Genomic DNA, 21912 nt, shown 5'->3' with positions numbered 1-21912 from the left:
CAGTGCTTTATGCACAGATTGTAACATGCTAAATCAATGTGTGAGTACAAATAAGAATGACAGGAGGTTTTTGCTTCACTGCTGAAATCTGTTTGCCATACACCATTCAGATTTTTTTAAATAAATCAGAGATCCAGCAGGCTTGAATTGTGTTGGTATTGCATGGGGAGGCAGAAGTGAGTGCGTCACCGCTATCACATCGACACTGAGTGACTGAGCGGAGGGAGAGAAGTGCAACCAGAGAGGCATGATGAGGTCGCCTGTCAGAGTGAAGCAACAGGAAATCTTCTGCATATGATGTCTACCACCTTACACACACACACACCCACACACACACCCACACCAACACCCACACACACACACACACACACACACACACACACACACACACACACACACACACACACACACACACACACACACACACACACACACTCACTTTTACAGAAGAGCACATAAATACAAAAAAAAACACTTTCACACTGGCACACATACACAAGTATATTCTGTACGATTACATTGAGACAAGCATACAAAAAGGAATGAAAGAGAAACACACAATCTCACACACACACACACACACACAGGCCACATGATAGTTAGCTATCTGAACTTCTGCTGAGCCCAGACTCTGTCAGAGAAAGAAAATGTGTGTAGTTCCCTTTCTACCGGTCATCACTTCCTGAGGAAAAGCATGACCACACACACACACACACACACACATACACACATACACACACACTCACACACCAGTTTCTTCTCCTGTCTCTGTCACTTGGTTGCTGGTCAGTGAGCTGACACTCAACACTCTGAATTGAAACGGGAGAAACAGGGTGAGTGGACTGTCCTGAACCCTGTTTGTGTTCATGTATGTGTGTCACTGTCATTCAGTTCATCATGTTGAATCAATGTATGAGCTATATAGGATAGCTAAAATGAATGCAAAGACCAGTCTGCTGCTGTATCTGATAAAGGCTATAAGCTGTCAGATAGCTGCAATGAATACATTTGTGCTTTTACTATAAGCATGATGGAGTCGATTTCCACTTTTAGTTTTGTAGGAGTGTCAATGCTTATCAGTGAGATACTGGGTCAACCAGTTTTGTTTGATATGGAGTATGCCTTCTCTCAAGACAGTTCATCACCTAATCAGCTTGCTAGGGTTTGTGTGCAAGATTTTCATGATATTTGGTAGCACAAGTGAGCTCAAAACCCTGCAGTTAATAGATTTTATGACACTTGAGTGCAAAATGAGCAAAACAAATATCTGTAACTAGGTTGTGTGAGACGGTGAGTCTTCGTTCTTTTACTTTGTGTTCTTGGGTAAATGCCCAAACCGTGTTCTCTTGAAATAAAAGGGTTTAAGTAAAAATAAGACATGAAGTAGTTGTGATATTTTAGGATTAAAGAATATCCTCAGTTGTATAATAATTCAAACCTTTGTGTGCATGTTTGTAAAATATGTAGATGACCATGCTTTTTAAAATGCAGAAAGCTATTTTTTTCCCGAATTCTATTTGTATGAAGAGTTGCCTTCCCGTGAATCTGACCTCAGGTTGACCTGATGTTTATCAGTACTAGCTGTGAATGTTGAAAGACAAACATTTGATGAAAAATCTAATAGAAATCAGAGACTGGGTGCTGTTTCACTCAGAGCTGTGCCATGCAGACAGAGATTATGGTTTCTAACCTCCATCTGTGCCAAGCTTTGAAGTTTGATGAGTAAATTCAGTACCAACCGAGCGAGTGGGTTTTCAGACACGAGGAGACTCTCGTTTCTGTCGAGAGGGCAGTCCAGACCTCTGGCTGACACTTTGTGTGCACTTGGTTTTCCACTGCTCTCCTGTTTGATCAGAAGGGGAAGGCCCTTTCAGGTAATGTGTGGCTTCACATTTCCAGAGTAAAAAAGAAAGTGCTAATTTCCTGAAGAGAGGCAGGCAGCTTTTGTGAGTGTCTGCTGAATAACTTATTTGGTAAAATCAGCTTCTTACCAATAAAGCACCGCATTATCATCACAACATGTGATCTTTTCACTGTGTCCCACAGTTTCCTCATGCAGGACAAGCCAGGCAAAAATCAAGCACGCTTAGTCTGTGTTCAAAGAAATTGTGGGGACTGTGAGGCATGTGTGCAGGCGGGCATTTCTTTGTTTTAGTCACTGACACTGAACCACATGCTGTTTTACATGAAGAGGTCAGGAAGTCACAGAGCTCTGTGCACTAACTCTCTCCCTCTCTCTCTGTTTCTGTGTCTCACACATTCATATACACAGGACTGATAACACAAATGGCTTACATTGCAGAAATAACAACAACAACAAAAACAGGCTTTTCTTTGGAGGGGAAATATTCTGCAACTTGTCATTTTGTCGTCAGGATGTTATGAAGGCAACAGCAAGAACACTTGTCAAGTTTTAGACTGACCTAAATTAAGCATATACAGCTCTACTAGAGGGCACATATTTATATTTACCTGCTTTCAGTTTTCTTAGTTATGATGTATGAAAACCCCACTGTATTCACACACCATCATAAACATGTTTTCCTTTGTATATATTGTATCCAAATTTTAGAGTTTTCATGTAGCAACTCAATTAACTTCCAACAAAATACGTTCCAAATTTTGGAACGTATTTTGTTTCCAACAGTGTTTTTGATCGAGCGAGTGTCTGCTCTGAAATTAGTGGTGTAGTTTTCACCCTCAGAGAGGGAGCATAGTTTTTATTCAAACAGGGAAGATAAGCGTGTTAATGCCTCTGAATGCAGAGGGGCAGGTTTTTGCCTTTTGTCTCTCACTTTACTAAATATACCAGGCGCTTCTGCGTTTGCTTTTCTCGTGTCCTAAACTACTCCTCACCTTGTGCATTTTCTTTGCTTGACTGTTAGATGACTTACTGTGTAGGAGTGTAGGAGGCTTTTACACCCTCAGAAATGATGATGATATACTGGATGTTGTCTGACTCCAGGGCTTATTCATTGTGAGCTTTTTGCATTCTCTTAGTCTTTTTGTTGAGCTGTGTTTTTCCTTCTTTGGACTTTTCGTATATAAACCTTTTAGATGATAGAAAGCTAATTCAATACAACTATTTCTGTGCATTAATCTGATCCCCAGCCTTTGCTTAAGTCCGTTTTGGACTGAATCATTACTGTTGTGAAAAAATATGAAAAAGTTAGGAAACATTTCATACGTTTTGCAACTTTGTCCCTGAAGGAAAGATTTCACTTCTTTCTCTTTGACCTCTTGGTTTCATCTCTTTTTTTTCCTGAACTGCTGCTTTCAGACTGAGAGAACTACGTCATTCCCTCTCCTGAAGTTGACATCATTTCACTCCCACCTCTGTCTTTGTCCATTCAAAGATCCTTAAAAGCTTTTACATGAAAAGGTTGAGGCTCTTTACTGTATGTGTTGGCTCACATACACACACACACACACACACACACACACACACACACACACACCGCCAGTCTGTCTCGTCACTACAGTAGCTTGTCAGACCTGCCTGCTAGTTTGCCGTTGGCCTTTTTGTTATTATGTCATGACTGAAGCAATAGCTGATAGAAGGTACTCCTACATGCTTACCTGGAAGACGAGTTCTGACATGTGGAAATCTGAGAATTGGCAGGAGACACTGGCATAAATGTCACGCACATGCTCACACACACACACACACATACACACACACACCTTTGCAAACACAATACACACTGCGTTAATCTTACTGATCATCTGTCACCCTTTATAATGTCTGACAGGTTTGTTTGTCCACACAGCACTCACAGATGTGAACATGTTGAATTCAGGGGATTTTCTACTACAGTGTTTCTGTGAACACTCTCAGGAGCGAAGTTACAGTACAAACTTGTTTTTTCTGGATTACGATTTAAGCAACTTGGTTGAACTGCCTGGCTGCAGACACCTTCTTTTTACTTTCTAAGTTGTGTTTCAGAGCTGTGTTCAGAGCATGAGTTTCCTAACATAAGGGGTTTTTCTTGAAGCCTCTAGGGTGCAGTTTGGTTTCTTGAAGTGGTCTGGGGACTTGCTCTCTGTCACCCATTTCACTTTATCTCTCTCTAATCTCTCAAGCTCTCTCCCACTAGATTTCTGTCCCCATGGTGACTTGATGCCAACCAGAACACAAGTCGCTCCAATGCTTCATCTATTTTGGGTTTGGACCGGCTGGCAACCCGCCAACAAATAGAAAAATAATCAGGTTTCTCTGGTTATTAATAGTCAGCATTTTCCCCCGCAGCAGCTTCCAAGACAGTAGAAGCTAAAGCCTGCGGACACACTCCCACACACACACACACACACACACACACACACACACACACACACACACACACACACACACACACACACACACACACCTTTCTTTCTCTTGTTCTGAAACAATGTCACAGTTAATGTGAATTTGAAGTGGATCCACTGATTCCCGTTGCCACAGTCCAAACAAGTAAAAAGGAAACAATAAGTAGTTGAGAGAAGAGGATGTTTGCTGCACAGGGATGTTTTGCCAACTAATTTGGAGCCATTTCAAGCCATTTTTATACCTGGTGCTGTTGGGCCATCTGAGTATTGCTATTTTAGTTTTGTACTGTTGCATAATTCATTGCATTCTTTGTAAAAAAAAATTCTAAATCAGGCACTCGAGGTTGATTAGAGGAGGTTTATTTTGAGACTCTTGTTGGTTACAATAGGTTGTTTGGCAAGCCATGTGGTTCAATGCACAGACCTTTTACTCTATTGATACTACTAGTTTGTTTTTTTTCCTTTTTCAGAGTTTCTTCAGTTTAAATCAAGGTCAGAATTCAAGCAGACAGGAAGACACATCAGAATTTTGCTTATATATAGCTGTAGGGTCTGTAGTTTAGAAAAGCCACTTTAACAATGAAATAAATCACATGAACAAGATATTCTACAGCATCACCAAACAACCTTAAACAAACTTAACCATGATTATATAGCCGTGTACGTGGTTTGCTTTTGTGTGGATGATAGTAACCTCTGAAGACTGGACTTTGACCATGTCGCCTCACCTCTCTCCAACAATGTCTGACCATCTAAGTTAAATATTAGAATGACTGAATGGCCTCCATTTATTTGTTTACAAAGAGGGACCTGTGTGGCAGAAATCTATTTCCAAGACTTTTTAAAAGCTAATGAAGCTCATTTTTCATACATATTTCAGGTAAATGTATTCATTTTTCAAGTAGCAGAGAGTATTAAAGCATAATAAGTATCATACTATATTCTTCTGAGTGTCAGCAAATCCCAGCAAAAGACCAAAACCAACAATGAAGTCCCCTAACAAGTCCACTAACAAGTATTGTCTGTGTAGCTAAAGTCTTATATAGTTTAGTCCTCTGTGCCATAAAACAGATCAGTGAGCCACACAACTTCGCTTGCTGACAGGTTCCTTCGTTTCGATGGACATGGGCACTCTAGTTTATTTTGAGTCACTCCCAAATGCACTGCCCTGGTGCTGTATGCAGTTTCAGTTCAGTTTAATTAAACTACTAACTACAACATGTGTGACCTGTTTTTAAAGATTTACGAATAAGAATAAAATCCCACGTGGTTGTAAAGGGCTCCAGATAGCACAATGTTACAGCAATTTGTAATGCCAACACAGTTCTTAATTTACAATCAGTAACACATTTCACCACTCAGAAGGTGCAGTCTGTTCCACTCCAAAAGCTAAAATCCTACATCCTTGGCCCCAGACAGAGGCTCAAACAGTCCTGCTCACTGTGTCCTTTGGTTGGGCAATCACATAGCGTGCCACCCAAACACCAACAGAGGAAGACGGTGTTTTGAGCAGAAAAGACGTTCCTTAGTGCCAGAGTTCGTCTTGTACTCGCTGTGACACAATCTGACTCCCTGTTTACTAGATAACAGACAGACTTCAGGAACGAGCTGGAAGATCCTGGTGTGGAGTGTATGTGTGTGTGTATAGGAATTACGTTTTGGGCTTTTCTGAACGGACGTATTTTAACCATTAACTTGATGTGTAACGCAGCATGTAGATTTGTCTATGTATGTTTTCGTTTTCATCTTTCTTTCTCCCTTCCCCTGTTTCTCTACTCCTTTTTTAATCTCATCCTCTCTCTCCAACCTTTCCTCTTCCTCTCCTCCTGTCTCTGGTTCTTCTGGTGTACATATACAGTCAACAAAGGATATTGCATCAGCTGTCGTGTCACTGCTTCATCTCTCTCCACAGTAGACATGGTAGACACCCAGCAGCTCCTAGCCTGGCCTGTCGGATTCAGTCTGAGCGCCGTGGACCTGTCAGAGCTGGACGACAGCTCCCACTCTCTCGACATGAAGCATTTGTCCACATTAGACTACGCCTCCATCTCTTCCTCCTCCATCCCGTCCTCCCTGTCTCCCCCGCTCTTATCCTCCATCTCCTCTGCCGGGGTGGCCTATGACCCCAGTCCGCCGCAGAATGACGAACAACTGACCAACATGGACTTCACAAACATGCACAGCTACAGGATGGAACCAGACACACACAGTAAGTCTGTCTATTGGGTTAACCAGAGCTAAAACAGAGTGTCTAGTTTCTTTATGCAGGTTAAATGCACACACAACTTCACTTGCAGGAGGTAGAAACTGAATAATTTGCTGAAGTCGTGCAAGTCTAGGATAAGAGAGCTTTCATTTGAAAATACATCAAAGGTACAACATTTAGAGGAGAGTTGGTCAAGATATTGATTTGTAGTTTTGCTGTTAACATGAGAATAGTTGCCTAATAATAGCCTGTTAGAGAGTACAGGATTTGAAGAAACTAGGTTTAACCAACTGAGCCTAAAACCTAAAAATGGGTATATGAGGTGAAGTAAGAAAGTTGTAGCTTTGTATCTGTCTGCCTACTTCGTGTCCTACCTGCCTGATGATGTTTTTGATATCAGATTTGATCAAGCTGGAGCCGGAGTCGCCTCCACAGTACTCTGACAGTCCCGTGTTCTCCAAGCTCCAGGATGATACGTCGCCGGCAGCACTAAATATTGAGTGTCGTGTGTGTGGAGACAAAGCTTCGGGGTTTCACTATGGTGTCCATGCCTGTGAGGGCTGTAAGGTAGGACTGAAAGATGATCACAAACAAAGATGAAAATAAGACGTATAAACAAACTGGGGAATTATGTATAGTCAGTGTTTAAAACACAAGATGACATCAGACTAGGGCTATAACGTGTGACTATTTTCATTAATCATGTCACAATTAATCAAGGTCACTCTGCTTTTTTTTGTGTGGTTAAAACCCAAAAGACAAAGAAAAGCAGCAAAACCTCACAGTAATGAGGCTGGAAATGCAAGTGGGCAGAATTGCAGTGCATATTAGTGGAGAATACATTGATTGCTGCTCTCAAAAAGTAATGCTCAAGATCAAAAAGAAAAAAATTGAGTCATACCAGCCTAGTGTCTTGTCAGGAAATGGTAATGTGTGTAACAATTTCTATGCAAAAGTTTTGTTTCTCTGCCAGTCTTCCTTTTTCTGTCATCGTGTGTCACTGTGTAAGGTGAAACATGTTGGTGGAATAAATAATTCTATAATGCATTTTTTCATCTTTTTGATGTCTGTCACTCTAACCACAAGCCCCATAGATTTTCCACTCTGCGAGGGCTCAACATAGGCTTATGCTTCTACAGATGCACACCCAGCCCCTTAAACTCTCTGTCTGTCTGTCTGTCTTTCTGTCAGTATAGAGTATAAATAACTAATAGAGTGTGGGGGAAGTTTCACACATATTTCCATTTTCTTTGAAACATTGAGACATTATAAGAAGAGGAGCTTTACATTGTTACATTGTCCTTCAAAGACATGTGAGATGGAGTTTCAGAAACAGCAGCACTACTACGTATCCTTTCTTAAGTGTGGTTCCAAGACGTTTTCACAGGTCTGAAATTATTCCGGATAAATTGGTATAAAAAGCTACTATACATGAGCTGTATTTCCATAACCTTCAAAACGTGTCTGCAGAATAAGAAAGCTCACCCCCACCCTAAGACTTTTAATAGAATATGGTAGATTTTGTACAAATAGATGACTTTATATTAAAATAAAAAGTGATCTTTTGAAAACACAGACACAACATAGTCTTATATTTTTAATCTAACATTAATTTATTGACATTATAGGAATAAAACTTTCACTTTGATACCATCAAAGAAAAAAGAAACCTTGATACCCCGCATGACCATAAAAATACCTGTATGAACTCCATGTACTGTAACTCAATGCAATACAATATTTACAGGATAAGTTTGGTGATATTCACTATTTTTCTGATTGTCAATAAATCCCATGAAAAGACCAAAACCAACAATGTACTGATCTTACTAACAAGTACTGCCTGTGTAACCAAAGCCTGATATATCTTATTCCCCAAACAACGTTAAAAACACATAAGTGAGCGACACGTTTACACTGAGTGACATTTTTGTTATTCTTTATTACTAAGAACATGGGCACTGTGGTTCATTTTGACTCTCACATACACTAACCTGCTGCCGTACATACAGTACTTGCCAGCAAACCAAACCCCAAGTTTCAAGTTTTAAGTTAGTTATTGTCATATGCACAACAAATACAGAGAAGCAGTCGTTGGCAATGAAAATCTTAGATCTCAGGCTCCCTCCTACAATGCTCATTAAATGTATGAAAAGAAAATCAAAGTAAAAGTAAAACATGAGAATCTGAGACAAAATATTGCAAAAGTTAAAATTTAGAGATGACATATAACATATATGAAATAGAATAACATATAATTATGGTAGACAGGTGTACAGTAATTGCAAAATGAATAAACTGCAATATACTGTAATGTAGGCAGGAATGTAGTAAATGTACCAGTCAAAAGTTTGGACACACTTTCTAATTCAAGTGAATGGGAAAGGATGGTTTCTGACTCTTGGGATCCAAACATTTCCAATAACTCCAGAGTGTTGTTTCTGTCGTATCATAATGTTGCTATAAGTCTAAGGGTATTAATATTATTTCATCATTATTTTATGCACTTATTGGATTAGCCTGCTGCCTACATGTATTTATGTTTACCAAACTGGCGAGTTATATTCATTGAGGAAGGTTGATCTAATAAAAAAATACTGACTCAGTTAATCCGATGAATCACTTTATTTAAATTGTTTTAGGGTGATGATGTCATAAAATATGACGACACACATTCAAAGCTTAATTGGAAAACCTAAATAAAAGGTTTGAATGTAAAAAAATAACATTGGTACAGCCCTAGTGTTGGCTAAATATAGTATCCAACAAATACAGTGTTTACTCCTGCTTGAGTAATCAGTTTCTTAAAACTACAGTAAGATTTCCATGTTTAGTAGGAATGAACCATCTTAGAGCAGCAGACGGGAAGTTGAAAGTATTGGGACACTGACTGCCTTATTGTTGGTTGGGATTTTTCATGGGATTTGTTCACAATAAGTAAAATACAGGATAGCACCAGCCTTATCCCTTGTACAATTATAAAACACGACCTCCAACTACAGCCTTGACCATGACCGTAGGATTGAATCAGCACCTCTCTGACACTGTCAGGACTATTGTGTAAGATTTACTACAAGGTGCAAGGCACTTCATACTGTACCTTCAGAAGCTGAATGAAGCTAAGGTACCGTAGTCATTGTTCTGCTAAGGTCTCAGGGGAGACTCACCAGAAGAAGGGGTCAGCCAAGCAGGCAAACACTTAATTGTTTCAAAACAGAAAACATTCTTTATTGAGGTGGAGCCATGACCCTCTTTAACTTCCTCCTGCTTTAAATAACCTACGATTAAAAAAAGAACATATGTGGATCGTAATAATGCAAATGCCAAACACACCAGCCTTTTCCTTATAAGTCCAGATGTGTGTAAATACAATTCTCCTCGTAATCCTTTCAGCTTTTTCGTTTTGTCTACATCTTTCCATTAGCTTTTTTAGTCAGCATAGACAAACACCACAGCCATCAGCAAACCTGTGATAGCGTGTAGTTTTAGTGTAGTTAGAGTGTGGGTTGGCAGTTTGACCATGACTACATAGTTACTAGTGGAGATAAGCGCAAGTATTATGGCTCCCTTGGTCCTAAGGTTGAAAACATCAAAGCACAAATCCACCCTGGAACACAACCTGCTTTTAAACACACTGGTGGGCAGTATGATTGACTTCCTCACAGATTGGAAACAACCAAATATCTAATGTGCATCTCTCAGTCTCTGTGGAGCTACTCTACCAACAACATGATGAATATTGAAGTAGAAAAAAAATTAAAACTGAAATCCAAAGGAAAACATGGATCTCTTCTGAGCATAATCAGTTGCCATTTCACTTTTTCTCTTTTCTGTCCCACCTTCTCCTCTCATGTCTGAACTGTAATACAGATTATGTTTTCTTTCTGTATGTATAGACGCATACAGTATTAGGAAAAGAAGATTTTTTTTCTTCTAGTTTATCACTTTTTATTGTCTTATTTTCTCAAGAAAAGAATGATTACATTAAAATAGGTAAATGCATAACACAAATGTTTGAAAAGGGGGATATTTTAGCAACAATATCTGACGTTATTGTCTTTCTTTCTTTTAGGGTTTCTTCAGACGTACAATCAGGTTGAAGTTGGTGTACGATCACTGTGATCTTCACTGTCGCATTCACAAGAAGTCCCGCAACAAATGCCAATACTGTCGCTTCCAGAAATGCCTCAATGTCGGCATGTCACACAACGGTAAGATGGTGATACTGTCACACACACACACACACACAAAAAAAAAAAAAAACACACACACACACACACACACACACACACACACACACACACACACACACACACACACACACACACACACACACCTTTAGAACAATCAGTGTACAATCACTTTTTTAATAGATAAACTGACGTGTGAAATGAAAAGCTTAACTACATGACAGTAACAGAAGTCAAAGCTTCTGTACTTGCAGGTGTTTTTGTTTTCATGCCTTTTCTTCAGATACAAATGAACCCCCCCCCCCCATTTACACTATACACTATAAATCAGCAGACTCAGGTTAAAAGGCTGATTCTTCTTTGAAACTGTGGCCCAGGAAACACTTCCTTGCAGATCAACTCTTCTGCCTCTGATGCCCTCTGAGAACAGCAGATACATCTTCACCACACTGCTGCCAATTTGGTCTTCGAGGTGTGGTGGTAATATACAGTATATATGCAGCGATGTGCACAACTGCCTTATATGTTGCCTGTTGCTTTCTCAGTGGTCTTCGACCTGTATCGAATGTTTCACTTTCCATCACTTGTGCAATGTACCTGCCACCCAAACAGCATGATTCAAAGAATGAAATTGTTCAAAGGCTTACTTTAACTAGTTTGTTTGTTTTAGAGTTAGCCAAAAGGCCTTTTTTCATCTGCGGCCCCACAAAACATATTTCATAGTCACTTTAAAAATACAATAGGATTAAAATTAAACCGGTAACTGAAATACTTTATAAGCATGCAGTAAAGATATAATACAGAACATTATTATGATATGCACTAAAGTCTTTCAGCTAAACTAAGCATAAAACAATTCTCAGAAGATTTTGCCTTTTCTAGTTTGGTAATGCTTTTAAAATCTTTTCAAACATGGATGAGTTAAACTGGAATCAGAGTACTGAGGATTTGAGACTCAACAGCAAAACTGCTTTATATTTACAGTATGCTACTAGCATCTACCATAATAATGAGCTTGTTTGTTTCTCCTCTCCTGCCGCTTTAAGTCTCTGTCCCTCTCCTTGCCTCCTCTCTACCTCAAATGACTTTACTACTTATTTAATGAGGTGCCATCAGTTCTTTCAAAGTGTGCTCTGTGTGGGTTTTTAATGTATCAATGATTGACATCTCAGAGTACATAGACCACAACTGATTTCTTCAACCTGCAGTGTCACCGCTGTGGGCTGGTTGCCAGTTGGTGGTAGGGCCACTTTAGTTTGTATTAATTTGCTTAAGGTGTGCAGTAAATCCTGAGCACAGGCTTGAATGGAGGATAATTAATGACTTCCGCTAACGCAGAAAAAATAGGGTTTAACCATTTCACAACTTGGCAGCAAATTTCAGTTAGATTACAAAGAACATTTTCACCACATTCACCATAAAATCTAAATTACAATAATACCTGTTTATGTGTAATGCAACTTGAATAAATTATTTATAACTTGGGTAATGAAAATCAATTGGAAAAATAGTGAAATATGTTTAATTGTCTTTTATTAAAATAACTTTTGAAGTGGTGTATCTATTTTTATAATCAAAATGGAGGATAATTGTAAAAGAAAAAACACTAAACATCCAGTAAAAAGTGACATTAATATAATGTAAAGTTATAAATACAATTGAATTGAAAACGTTCGTAAATGTGTCTTAAATGTTGAACAAGACAAGGTAAAAACCTAGTACATGGCTGGACCATTTATGGTCAGTGTGCTTAATTGGGGCAAAATTGTTACAGGGATAGTCAGTGGTGGTGTCTATAATGTGAATATAGATATTAAATGTTCACCTGTAGTGGTCCCAGTAATATTTGTTTGTTGTGTACTGAAGTAGCATATCACATGACATGGTAAAGATAAGTTTAAGGCAAATAATTGATCACAGGCTGTTATCATGAACCATTCGTACATATAGCTACGAAAAGTAATACACTGTAATTTGTGTGTATTCCGTGTATTTATTGCTTTATGCACCACATTGATTGCAGCTGTATAAGACCGCTCAGTGTCCGCGACGGGAGGAGGTCGGGGTGGATTGTTAGGTCCTAAAACACACAGATTTCGACCGGGTGGGGTTATGTCCTGGGGAAAACACAAGACTTTCACCCAAGAAACAGGTGTCCGTGTCCTAGGAGTACTACTTAAGGGGACAGGTGTTTTAATCCAAACCACCGTCTTTTTTTTAAAATCTTAACTAGTTGTTTTGCACTGTACCCGGCGCACTGTACATGGCTCACAGTCACCTGACCGTTAAACGTAACTGTCATGTAACCGGTTGTCACATGACCAGCCGACAGTCGCCTAATTTCGTATGATATCATACAAATTGTTGTGCATAAGTTTTCGTATGATATCATACAAACCTGTTCATGAGAATGCGTTGCTTTTCAATGTAATCATGCTATTTTCAGCAAGTTATTGTTCGAAATTACTCATCTAAAGTGTTATTGTGTAATTAATGTTATGTTTAATTACCAATGAATTACTACCAGACCTAGGTTTCACCTCATGACAATTATGAACCACTGCCTCAAATGTCTGTCTTGATCGTCTGCAGCATTTCTTCATGGACAAATAGAAATCAGACTTGGCTCCTTTGTTGGGTATTTGGAAATGCACAATGTAATATAACCTGCAGTAACAGATGGATAAGGAAGGAGAAAAGAGACTTGTATGAAATAGTTTTTCAGGTTTTGCAATGACCTGTGAAAACATCATTACCAATAAAACAAATACATAAAGGTATTAAAGGGAGCTACATTTTGTAATTGCTTGAATAGACACGCCTCATGAAATTGACAGGAGGAATATTTGTTGTGTGTTGTTGCCAGTGGATTTTCCCTTTCAGTGGAGGATGGTATGAACTGTAACTCATTTATTAAAGTTGTCTGAGCAAGAGAGTGCAGTCCCTTAAAATTCAGAAAGCTTTGATTTCCTTTGAGATTCCCAAAAAATACTCTTATGCAACAGCTAAAACAAACATTTCAGCCATCTAAACTAAATTCTCCCATTTTTTTCATTCATTCTTTAACATGTTTTGCTTTAGTATTTAGTAATAAAGTGTTTGTTTGCTGTAGATAGCAGGTCATTTTGTGCACATTAGCTGTTCGATCTGATTCATTGATCGCTGTCCAAATATTAGAAATGTGATAAAGAAGTTTAACAACCGTGGCAGCAGTCACAGGCTCAGTAGTCTCGCTATGCCAGACCCTCCTCCAAAGCGCGTTGAAGGAGGATCTGGCTATATAAAATGGCTTTTGTCAGCATAACATCAGGATTATGACTTGAATCTAAAATGTACACTGATTTTAGTCTTAACTGTTTGTTTGTTTTATAACTTTTTGTTAATTAATAACTTGACAGGAGGGAGATTATTGTTTAAGAAATGTTATAATAGAGGGAATGTAGCCTACATTTAATGTTTTGTGTGTGTCATGTGCATGAATTGACAAACGTGTGTTTATCGGTATGATTATTCTTGCTTACAGTATATTTCTGTGTACTCTTATATACTGTATCTGCCTGCCTGCCAACCCTTGGCTATGAGTGTCCATTTGTGCTCTAATGTGTGTTTATGTCTGTCTGTCTGTTTCCTTTTCCAGCCATTCGTTTTGGCCGAATGCCTCAGGCGGAGAAGGAGAAACTGCTAGCTGAGTTCTCGTCTGACATGGTGCACATGCACCCGGAGGCAGCAGATCTAAGGGCTCTGGCCCGGCATCTGTACGAGGCCTATCTGAAATACTTCCCCCTCACCAAGGCCAAGGCCAGGGCCATCCTTGCTGGGAAGACCGGAGACAACGTGGTAAGCAGCACCCTCAATTCTACTTTACTTCTATTTATTAGGCTATATAATGGTGGGGGAGTGCTGCATACTGCCTGCATAATAGGCTAAATTCATTTTTATTGAATTTTCTACTGGATATCATTACAGGCCCATTTCAGACCTATAGTCAAATATAGGTCAATAGAATTCCACTCTGGGAAGTATCACAAACAACCCAGCCACCAAACACCATCCTAACAGTACATATTGTACATTTACACTTAATCATGATGATAAAAAGCAGACCAAAAATCTCATATTCTATCAAAAATCAGATATAGGACATAAAAAGCCTTGTTGACTATGAAAAATGTATCTTTATTTACACATAAATTATATTACAGATTTACAACAATTCTAAATGAAACAAGCAGTTTCTCAGGGGAAAACAGTGGTAAACAATACAAGTTTGAAGTGAAGGAGGAAAGAAACTCCCCGCAAGTGTCAACCTTTTTTTTTGCCAAGCTCAGTTTAGTTCCGTTAAGGGCTTTTCAGTCTATTATGTCTGCTCTAACAGGAAAAGTGGATTGACTGGTTTCTACATGTTTCGGCTGTTAGGAAACACCTCAGATAACAGTGGTCAAGCTATGCAACAGGATATGGCTTCCACATACTTTCTCAACAAGTCAAACTAATTCATTAAGACATTTGGTCATTTATACAAGTGGACTCTAGGAGAATGTATTGGCCAGAATCATAAAATGTGAGATATCATCTATTTCTGTGTTTTTATATGTAATGTAAGGTTTTGAGATATTGAATCTTAGTATTCAAAAGAGACCTTATCAGGAAATCCACATCAACTGAATTACAAGTGAGAGCTGAAAGAAAACTTTGGTGAATATTTATATATAATAATGATCCACAGTTGGTTCGTGGTGATGGCTTCTTCTTCTTGTGGTTCATCTCAGAACGATACTGTTATTAAAGGCTTGAAATAAGGTAAAAAAAAGAAAAAAAAACATCAAAGTATCATCTTCCTTTGCAAATATTTTCAATATGTTTTGATAACTCATTCTGAAAGTTATCAAAAGTATGGTTCAAATAAATCTATTTGAATATTACTAAATAACAGCCTAATCTGACCAACTGAACCTATTAATTATATTGTCAGATGGATTTGATAGATTTTGATAGGTAGAACCAAACACCTAGATCAAGCACTTAAAAACAGATTTACATTTAATTTAACTATAGCTTTGATGTGAATGTTGGGCAGTGAATAATGAATATGAGGGTGCAAATGAACCAAAATGCACCAATTGCACCTCTTGCCCTCATTAGTAATTATTACTGCCATTGTTATTATTATTGGCTTTACAACTGAGGACCAAATGTACAAGCAGCATCTGAGTCTTTTCCTTTTCGGCTGTCTCTCTCTGTATAGTCGGATGAGTTCAAGGCCGCACCGCCTCTCTTTTGGCTGGTTGTTATGACTGTTCATCACACAGCGATAGCAGCCAAAAGCACTGAATTATCTGTTGGTTTAAGGAAGTCTTGGTTTATTTACTAAACAACAGCGAACCCCCTGAAACAAATTGGGAGAATGATTAGAGGATAATTTAATGTTTTGTAGACGATTTACAGTTTTTTTAACACGTGGGGCCTTGATATGAGTTGATGTATAATCAACGTTTAACTCTACCAGCACTCTTGACTTGCCATCAGAGGTGAAGGAAGTACTTACACATGTTTCGCTAAATTAGTTTGGCATACAGTAGAACACTTTGTACAATTAATGAGAAAGTAAAGGTGGATAACTGGGATGGGCTACTTTGGCTACAAAGTAGCATTTACTGAATAACGACAAATGATAAATTGTAGCTTTACAGTAGCACAGACAAAGTCAGCAAAAGTTTGTCATAGCTAAAGTTAGCTAACATTAGCCAACTAAGACTGTTCACCAATTAGGTCTGTAGCAGCAAAAGAAAAACCTGAGTGTATTGAACTTAGCAAGGTGCATTTTAATGCTTATGAATTCAACTTTTCCTTTACAAGAGAATGAATGTGTGTCTATTTCTTCTTTGTGCTTTAATTTACTTTATTTCAAAATTGGCAGTCGGGATCTTCCATACGAACGCTGAATATACTGTAAACTAATAGATTCCTGCAAATCCAGCACATTCTGTACTGTATACATCTATTTCATTTACTCACATGATAAGTGATTATTCATTTCATAACGTTTTGTGAGAATTGTTTGCTGTAATTCCCTGTAGGATGTCTCATTATTAATTTTACCGCTATGAAAAAGGAAGATTTAAGTATATGAATGGTACCATTCATCATTCAGGCCGCTGCATGTCTTTGCCGGTGTTTTGCCAGTTAGAGCGACTTTAACTTAGTTATGCTTCATCTATCTGGAAATGGTGTTTTTGTCTGACTCAGCCAGCAGCTAGGATTGATTTACTTTGTCCATCAGACACATAACATCGGTGGTGTCCTCAGAAGACCTGTGAGGAGCTGACGGTGTTCCTTTTCTTTTTTTTTTTTCCTTCTTCCTGTCCCGTTCTACCTGCTATTTCTTACTCCCACACATCTCTCTTCTTCCATATTCTTTCTTCTCTACCTGCAGCCTTTTGTCATCCATGACATGAAGTCTCTAATGGAAGGAGAGCAGTTTATTAATTGTAGGCAGATACCCATCCAGGAGAACCAGCAGCAGACATCCGTCCTAACAGCCGGACTTGGAGGTTAGAAATACAATATACTCTTTGTCATGATTTAGAGATTACCTAACCTAATAATTAAATTGTCATTTATGTTACCTTCCTTGTTGAATTGGCTTTAAAACTCTCTCTGTTCTTTGCACGAAGATATTTAAAACATTGTTGTAGTTTTTCTTGTAATCCTGCAACTAAACCGCCTCATCAGGGACATACGTTCTTTTCTATGCACATCTTATCCGATTTCAGGTTTCACAGGTGCTAACCCGAGGTCCGAGTTTGGCTTTCTGGGAATCAGCGGACAGGCACAATCAGACGCTTTGGAACTGCGTTTCTTCCAAAGCTGTCAATCACGTTCGGCCGAAGCAGTGAGAGAAGTGACAGAGTTCGCTAAGAGTATCCCGGGATTCATCCATCTGGATCTCAATGATCAGGTGACAGGCTTGAATACTGCTGCTTATCCATTCTGTCACTTAAATCCGTACATACCATCAATGTAGCTAAAGATACTGTGAACAATTTAAAACCATCACTTACCACCTGTCATTTGTGAAGGTATAATCCCACTCCACTTATTCACCCCAACCTTTACCCTTTTCCCAGGTAACTTTGCTGAAGTACGGTGTGATTGAGGTCTTAATCATCATGATGGCGCCTCTGATGAACAAAGACGGGACCCTGATCTCCTACGGACAGATCTTTATGACGCGGGAGTTCCTCAAGAGTCTCAGGAAACCTTTCTGTCAAATGATGGAACCAAAGTTTGAGTTCTCAGTCAAGTTCAACATGCTGGAGCTGGACGACAGCGACATGGCGCTGTTTCTGGCTGTCATTATCCTCAGCGGGGGTGAGTGTTTTGTTCTTCTTTTTCTACAGGATATGTTGTATATGTCATTGATCATAGTATTCTAGTCCTAGTAGTCTTAAAGTGCTCATATTATGCTTTTTGGCTTTTTCCCTTTCCTTTATTATATCTTTTTGTGCAAGTTATAGGTTTACAAAGTGAAAAAGCCCAAAGTCCACCCCAAAGGGACTTACCATCTCCAACAGAAAACACTGTTCACAAACTGCTCCAAACAGCTCTGTTGTAGTCCAGCCTTTACTTCAGAGACAAACGTGCGCCACTTTGTAACACACGTTATAATGCTCGCCTAGCTGCTAGCGTGGCACGGCCTCATACTCTGCTTCTGACTGGCTAGCAGTACTTACTGCGCATGTGCGACTCCCAACAAAGATGGTACAGAAGTGAGATGCCTCACTCTGTTGCTAAAACAGAGCGCTCAACACACAGGGTGAAAAGAGGAGCTGCAGCAATGTGCAATAAAACAAATATATGGTGTTTTCTGACAATTAAACCACATAAACCTATTCTGGTACAACCTCTAAATACAATTATGAACCTGAAAATGAGCATAATATGAGCACTTTAAAGGAATACTTTAATTCCAATCTTGCAGCCAGAAGGGAGTTGGCTTAGGTCAGTGCTTCCCAACCTTCTTTCCTTGAACAAAAATATATAGTTTTTATACAGACTTGTGTACATTATATATTCTAGTGTATTATCATAATTTGTTTAACATGTGCAAATATATTTTTTTTACCTCAACCTTAAACCAGATAAAGACTTGCGCCCCCCCCTGTGATCTTTGCCACCCTCCTAAGGGGTGCCCGGACCCCAGGTTGGGAACCACTGGCTTAGGTTATGTGTTAGCTTTAGAGTCTTCATGCTAAGTCTTAATGTTAAGTCTTTTTAAGCGTTTGTGAAATAATAAGCTAACCATCTCTTGGCTCCAGCTTCATACTGAACGGACAAATGTGAGAGTGGATAAACTTTCTCCTGACAAGAAAGCAAATTGAGCGACTATAAATCCCTTAGCCTTGCTTGTTTCTTCACGTTTTTCCACTGTTATTAATGATCTATATCAAAAAGAAAAGTACTAGAGAATCAGGCATAATGTTTTTGCAGAATTATAATGTCTTAATAGTAAAGTAAAAAAAATTTTTGGGAACTGTTTAAAATTCTAAACATTTAAACATCACTCACAAACCACTACATGGTATAATATTGCTGGTTAGCGTGTGGCCACTTGATAAAAGTCTGGCCTTGATCTGATGAGGATGAAACATCAGCCATTTAAGTCAATTATTAACATAAATGACTAAGATTATAGTTTGAAGATAAGAAGGCTTTTAGCAATAACACAGCTAGGTCCAGAAATAAGCGACTGCTCAATTAAGGGCTTTTTACTCAACAAAAATGTTGACCTAATAGGCACTTATTGTGTCACCAGAAATGTCACTGATTTATGCTCCCTGTCTCTGAAACCCGTCCAGACCGCCCAGGCCTGCTGAATGTAAAGCCCATCGAGCAGCTTCAGGAAACGGTTCTCCATTCGCTCGAGCTGCAGCTGAAGCTAAACCACCCAGTCTCTCTGCAACTGTTCGCCAAACTGCTCCAGAAAATGACGGACCTGCGTCAGATCGTCACCGACCACGTCCACCTCATCCAGCTGCTGAAGAAGACAGAGGTGGACATTTGCTTACACCCACTGCTGCAGGAGATCATGAAGGACTTGTATTAGAATTTAACAGGAAGAAAAGGACAAGTAGAGAAAGAGAAGTAAAAGAGCGAATAAAGAGATTTTATTTTTAAAATCATGACTTGTGAAGTTATACAGATGAAGCACTTTGTGCTGCTGGTGTGTTGAAATAAAGGGATGTAGCCAGACAGGCTGAGTGAAATTGAGAAAGAGATGAAGAAGAACAGGAAAAGGGAAATCAAGGAAAGAAAGACACAATCTGTGTGTTAGAGCTTGTCTAGACAGCAGCAATGTCATTTAGCCACTGCTGAGCCTGGACATTTTGTGAACGAGTGGGCTGCCAACTTAAATACGAAACTACCACCTAGTGCACCAATCAGAACGAGAGTCTGTAACTAACTGTGAATTACTGTGAATATTTTTACACTATGTGTCACACAGTAGAGTATGTGTTGTTCATGTGCAGCTCATCTAAATGTTGCGTTACAGCCGTCATAGGCAGCAGCAGTGTCTACGTGCTTCAATACCTCTGTGAACACACACAAATAAATGAATGCTGGCGCACACACACAAAACAATACACAGTCATTTTCGGTTTTGGCATCAGGGGGGAAGTGCTAACTGTTTTTAATCATCTTTATCTAAAGACAGAAATGAGATTATTGCTTGTAACATATTTTGGTCTCGGCCACCTGCAGAACCTGTGAGAAAGTGTGAAGCCAACAAAAGGCACATTACCATGTGGATGTTTGTTATAAGAAGAACAAAAACTGTATATGCCATATTGTGCCTTTAAGATTTGCTGTTTGACTTCTGTTTTTGTGGAATAAATGCCATTTAAAAAAGATATATTACACATTTATAATGTATAATATACAGCCATATGTATTCTTTTTGTATGGATGAAATTGTCTGTCAAACACGCTTTTCAGCATTATTTGATTTTAAATTCCTCAAAAGTGGTTGAGTTATAATTTTTGCTATGAAATTATATTTTTATCTATATGCAAAGTGTCTACTGGACAGCTGGGATGGGTAGGTGGGCGTTGAGGATCTGCAGACAAAGCGATTAGATTAATACGGGGTGGGGAGGGTGGTTGTTGTAAATAAAATATTTTCTTACTTTTTACTTGAAATCTGTCTCTTGCTTAAAGTCATCTGAGTGGACTTGCGATGTACTGTCAAAAAACATTTCCTAATAATGCCTTTTTTGAAAGCATTCCAGTCACCCAGACTCTGGAAATCTGTTTTGCAGTCATTACATCAGCTGTCCTCAGTGTCTCTTACCAAACACACACACACACACACACACACACCCTGTTGGAATGATTGCAACATCTGAACTCTGTTGAACCGTGCCAGAAAACCAAAGTCTGTGGATACACATTTGATCAGCTAGCGGGGAGGTGGTTTCATTTTGTAAAATGTTTTTTGGACATTTTTTGAGGGGGTACCAACGTCTGTGCCTTTTTTTTTAGACAGATTAATTTACAGAGAACCAAAAAAGAAACGGTTAGAGGCACTCAACAACAAGGTCAGAGTCAAACTCAGGGCATTACAATTTAGCCCACTGAAACATCAGTTCACCTTAACACACAGTGCAGGTTCATTGACACAGAGCCTTTTTATTGTCTGGCTTTTTGACAGGTTAATACACAAACTAACAGTACATGCTTCCATTCATATGAGGGCTTTAACCTCTGTAAAATCCATCATACGGGTCAAGCTTGGTGAATGTTAGGATTAGTGTAAATTAGATATTAGTCAGTGGAAGCCATTGGACCTATGAGACACATTAAGAAGACCTAGGTAGTGTGTGCTTCATTATATATGATACAGTGTAAAGATGTATTTTTTTCTCTTATGAAAAAAATACTTCAACCTTTGTAAGATTGTGAAGTTCTAAAAATGTGTAGATCAAAAAAATATCAGATATCTGTCGAACAATTATTAGGCAGAAGAAAACGCAACATATACCTCAGAAACGTCATATTACAAAATACACATGGTCCCTTGTTTCTTTAAGTTTCAGATTTTTTCTAATATTTGTGAATCTTGGTCTTCATTTTGTTGTTTCTCATTCTGTGTTGAACCTCCAGAAACAGCTGCTTTTGGTCCTAAAAGAGAGATGGGCCCCACATGTC

General features: G+C 38.8%; 1 protein-coding gene across 1 annotated transcript in view; it reads left to right on the top strand.

Moving 5' to 3' along the window:
* The window catches only part of pparg (peroxisome proliferator-activated receptor gamma), a 32176-nt gene extending 11561 nt beyond the window's left edge, over positions 1-20615 (top strand). The window contains exons 2-9 of the mRNA XM_039797969.1: positions 6221-6517; positions 6915-7081; positions 10587-10725; positions 14342-14541; positions 17138-17255; positions 17478-17662; positions 17832-18075; positions 19563-20615. Coding sequence (XP_039653903.1) covers positions 6221-6517; positions 6915-7081; positions 10587-10725; positions 14342-14541; positions 17138-17255; positions 17478-17662; positions 17832-18075; positions 19563-19810 — 1598 coding nt within the window. The 3' untranslated portion in view covers positions 19811-20615. The remainder of the gene's footprint in view (positions 1-6220; positions 6518-6914; positions 7082-10586; positions 10726-14341; positions 14542-17137; positions 17256-17477; positions 17663-17831; positions 18076-19562) is intronic.
* Positions 20616-21912: the final 1297 nt, after the last annotated feature.

The sequence above is a fragment of the Perca fluviatilis genome, chromosome 4 (assembly GCF_010015445.1).
Source record: "Perca fluviatilis chromosome 4, GENO_Pfluv_1.0, whole genome shotgun sequence".
In the NCBI taxonomy this organism is placed as follows: Eukaryota; Metazoa; Chordata; class Actinopteri; order Perciformes; family Percidae; genus Perca; species Perca fluviatilis.
Note: the sequence above shows the minus strand (reverse complement) of the source record. Positions and strands in the feature narration are given on the sequence as shown.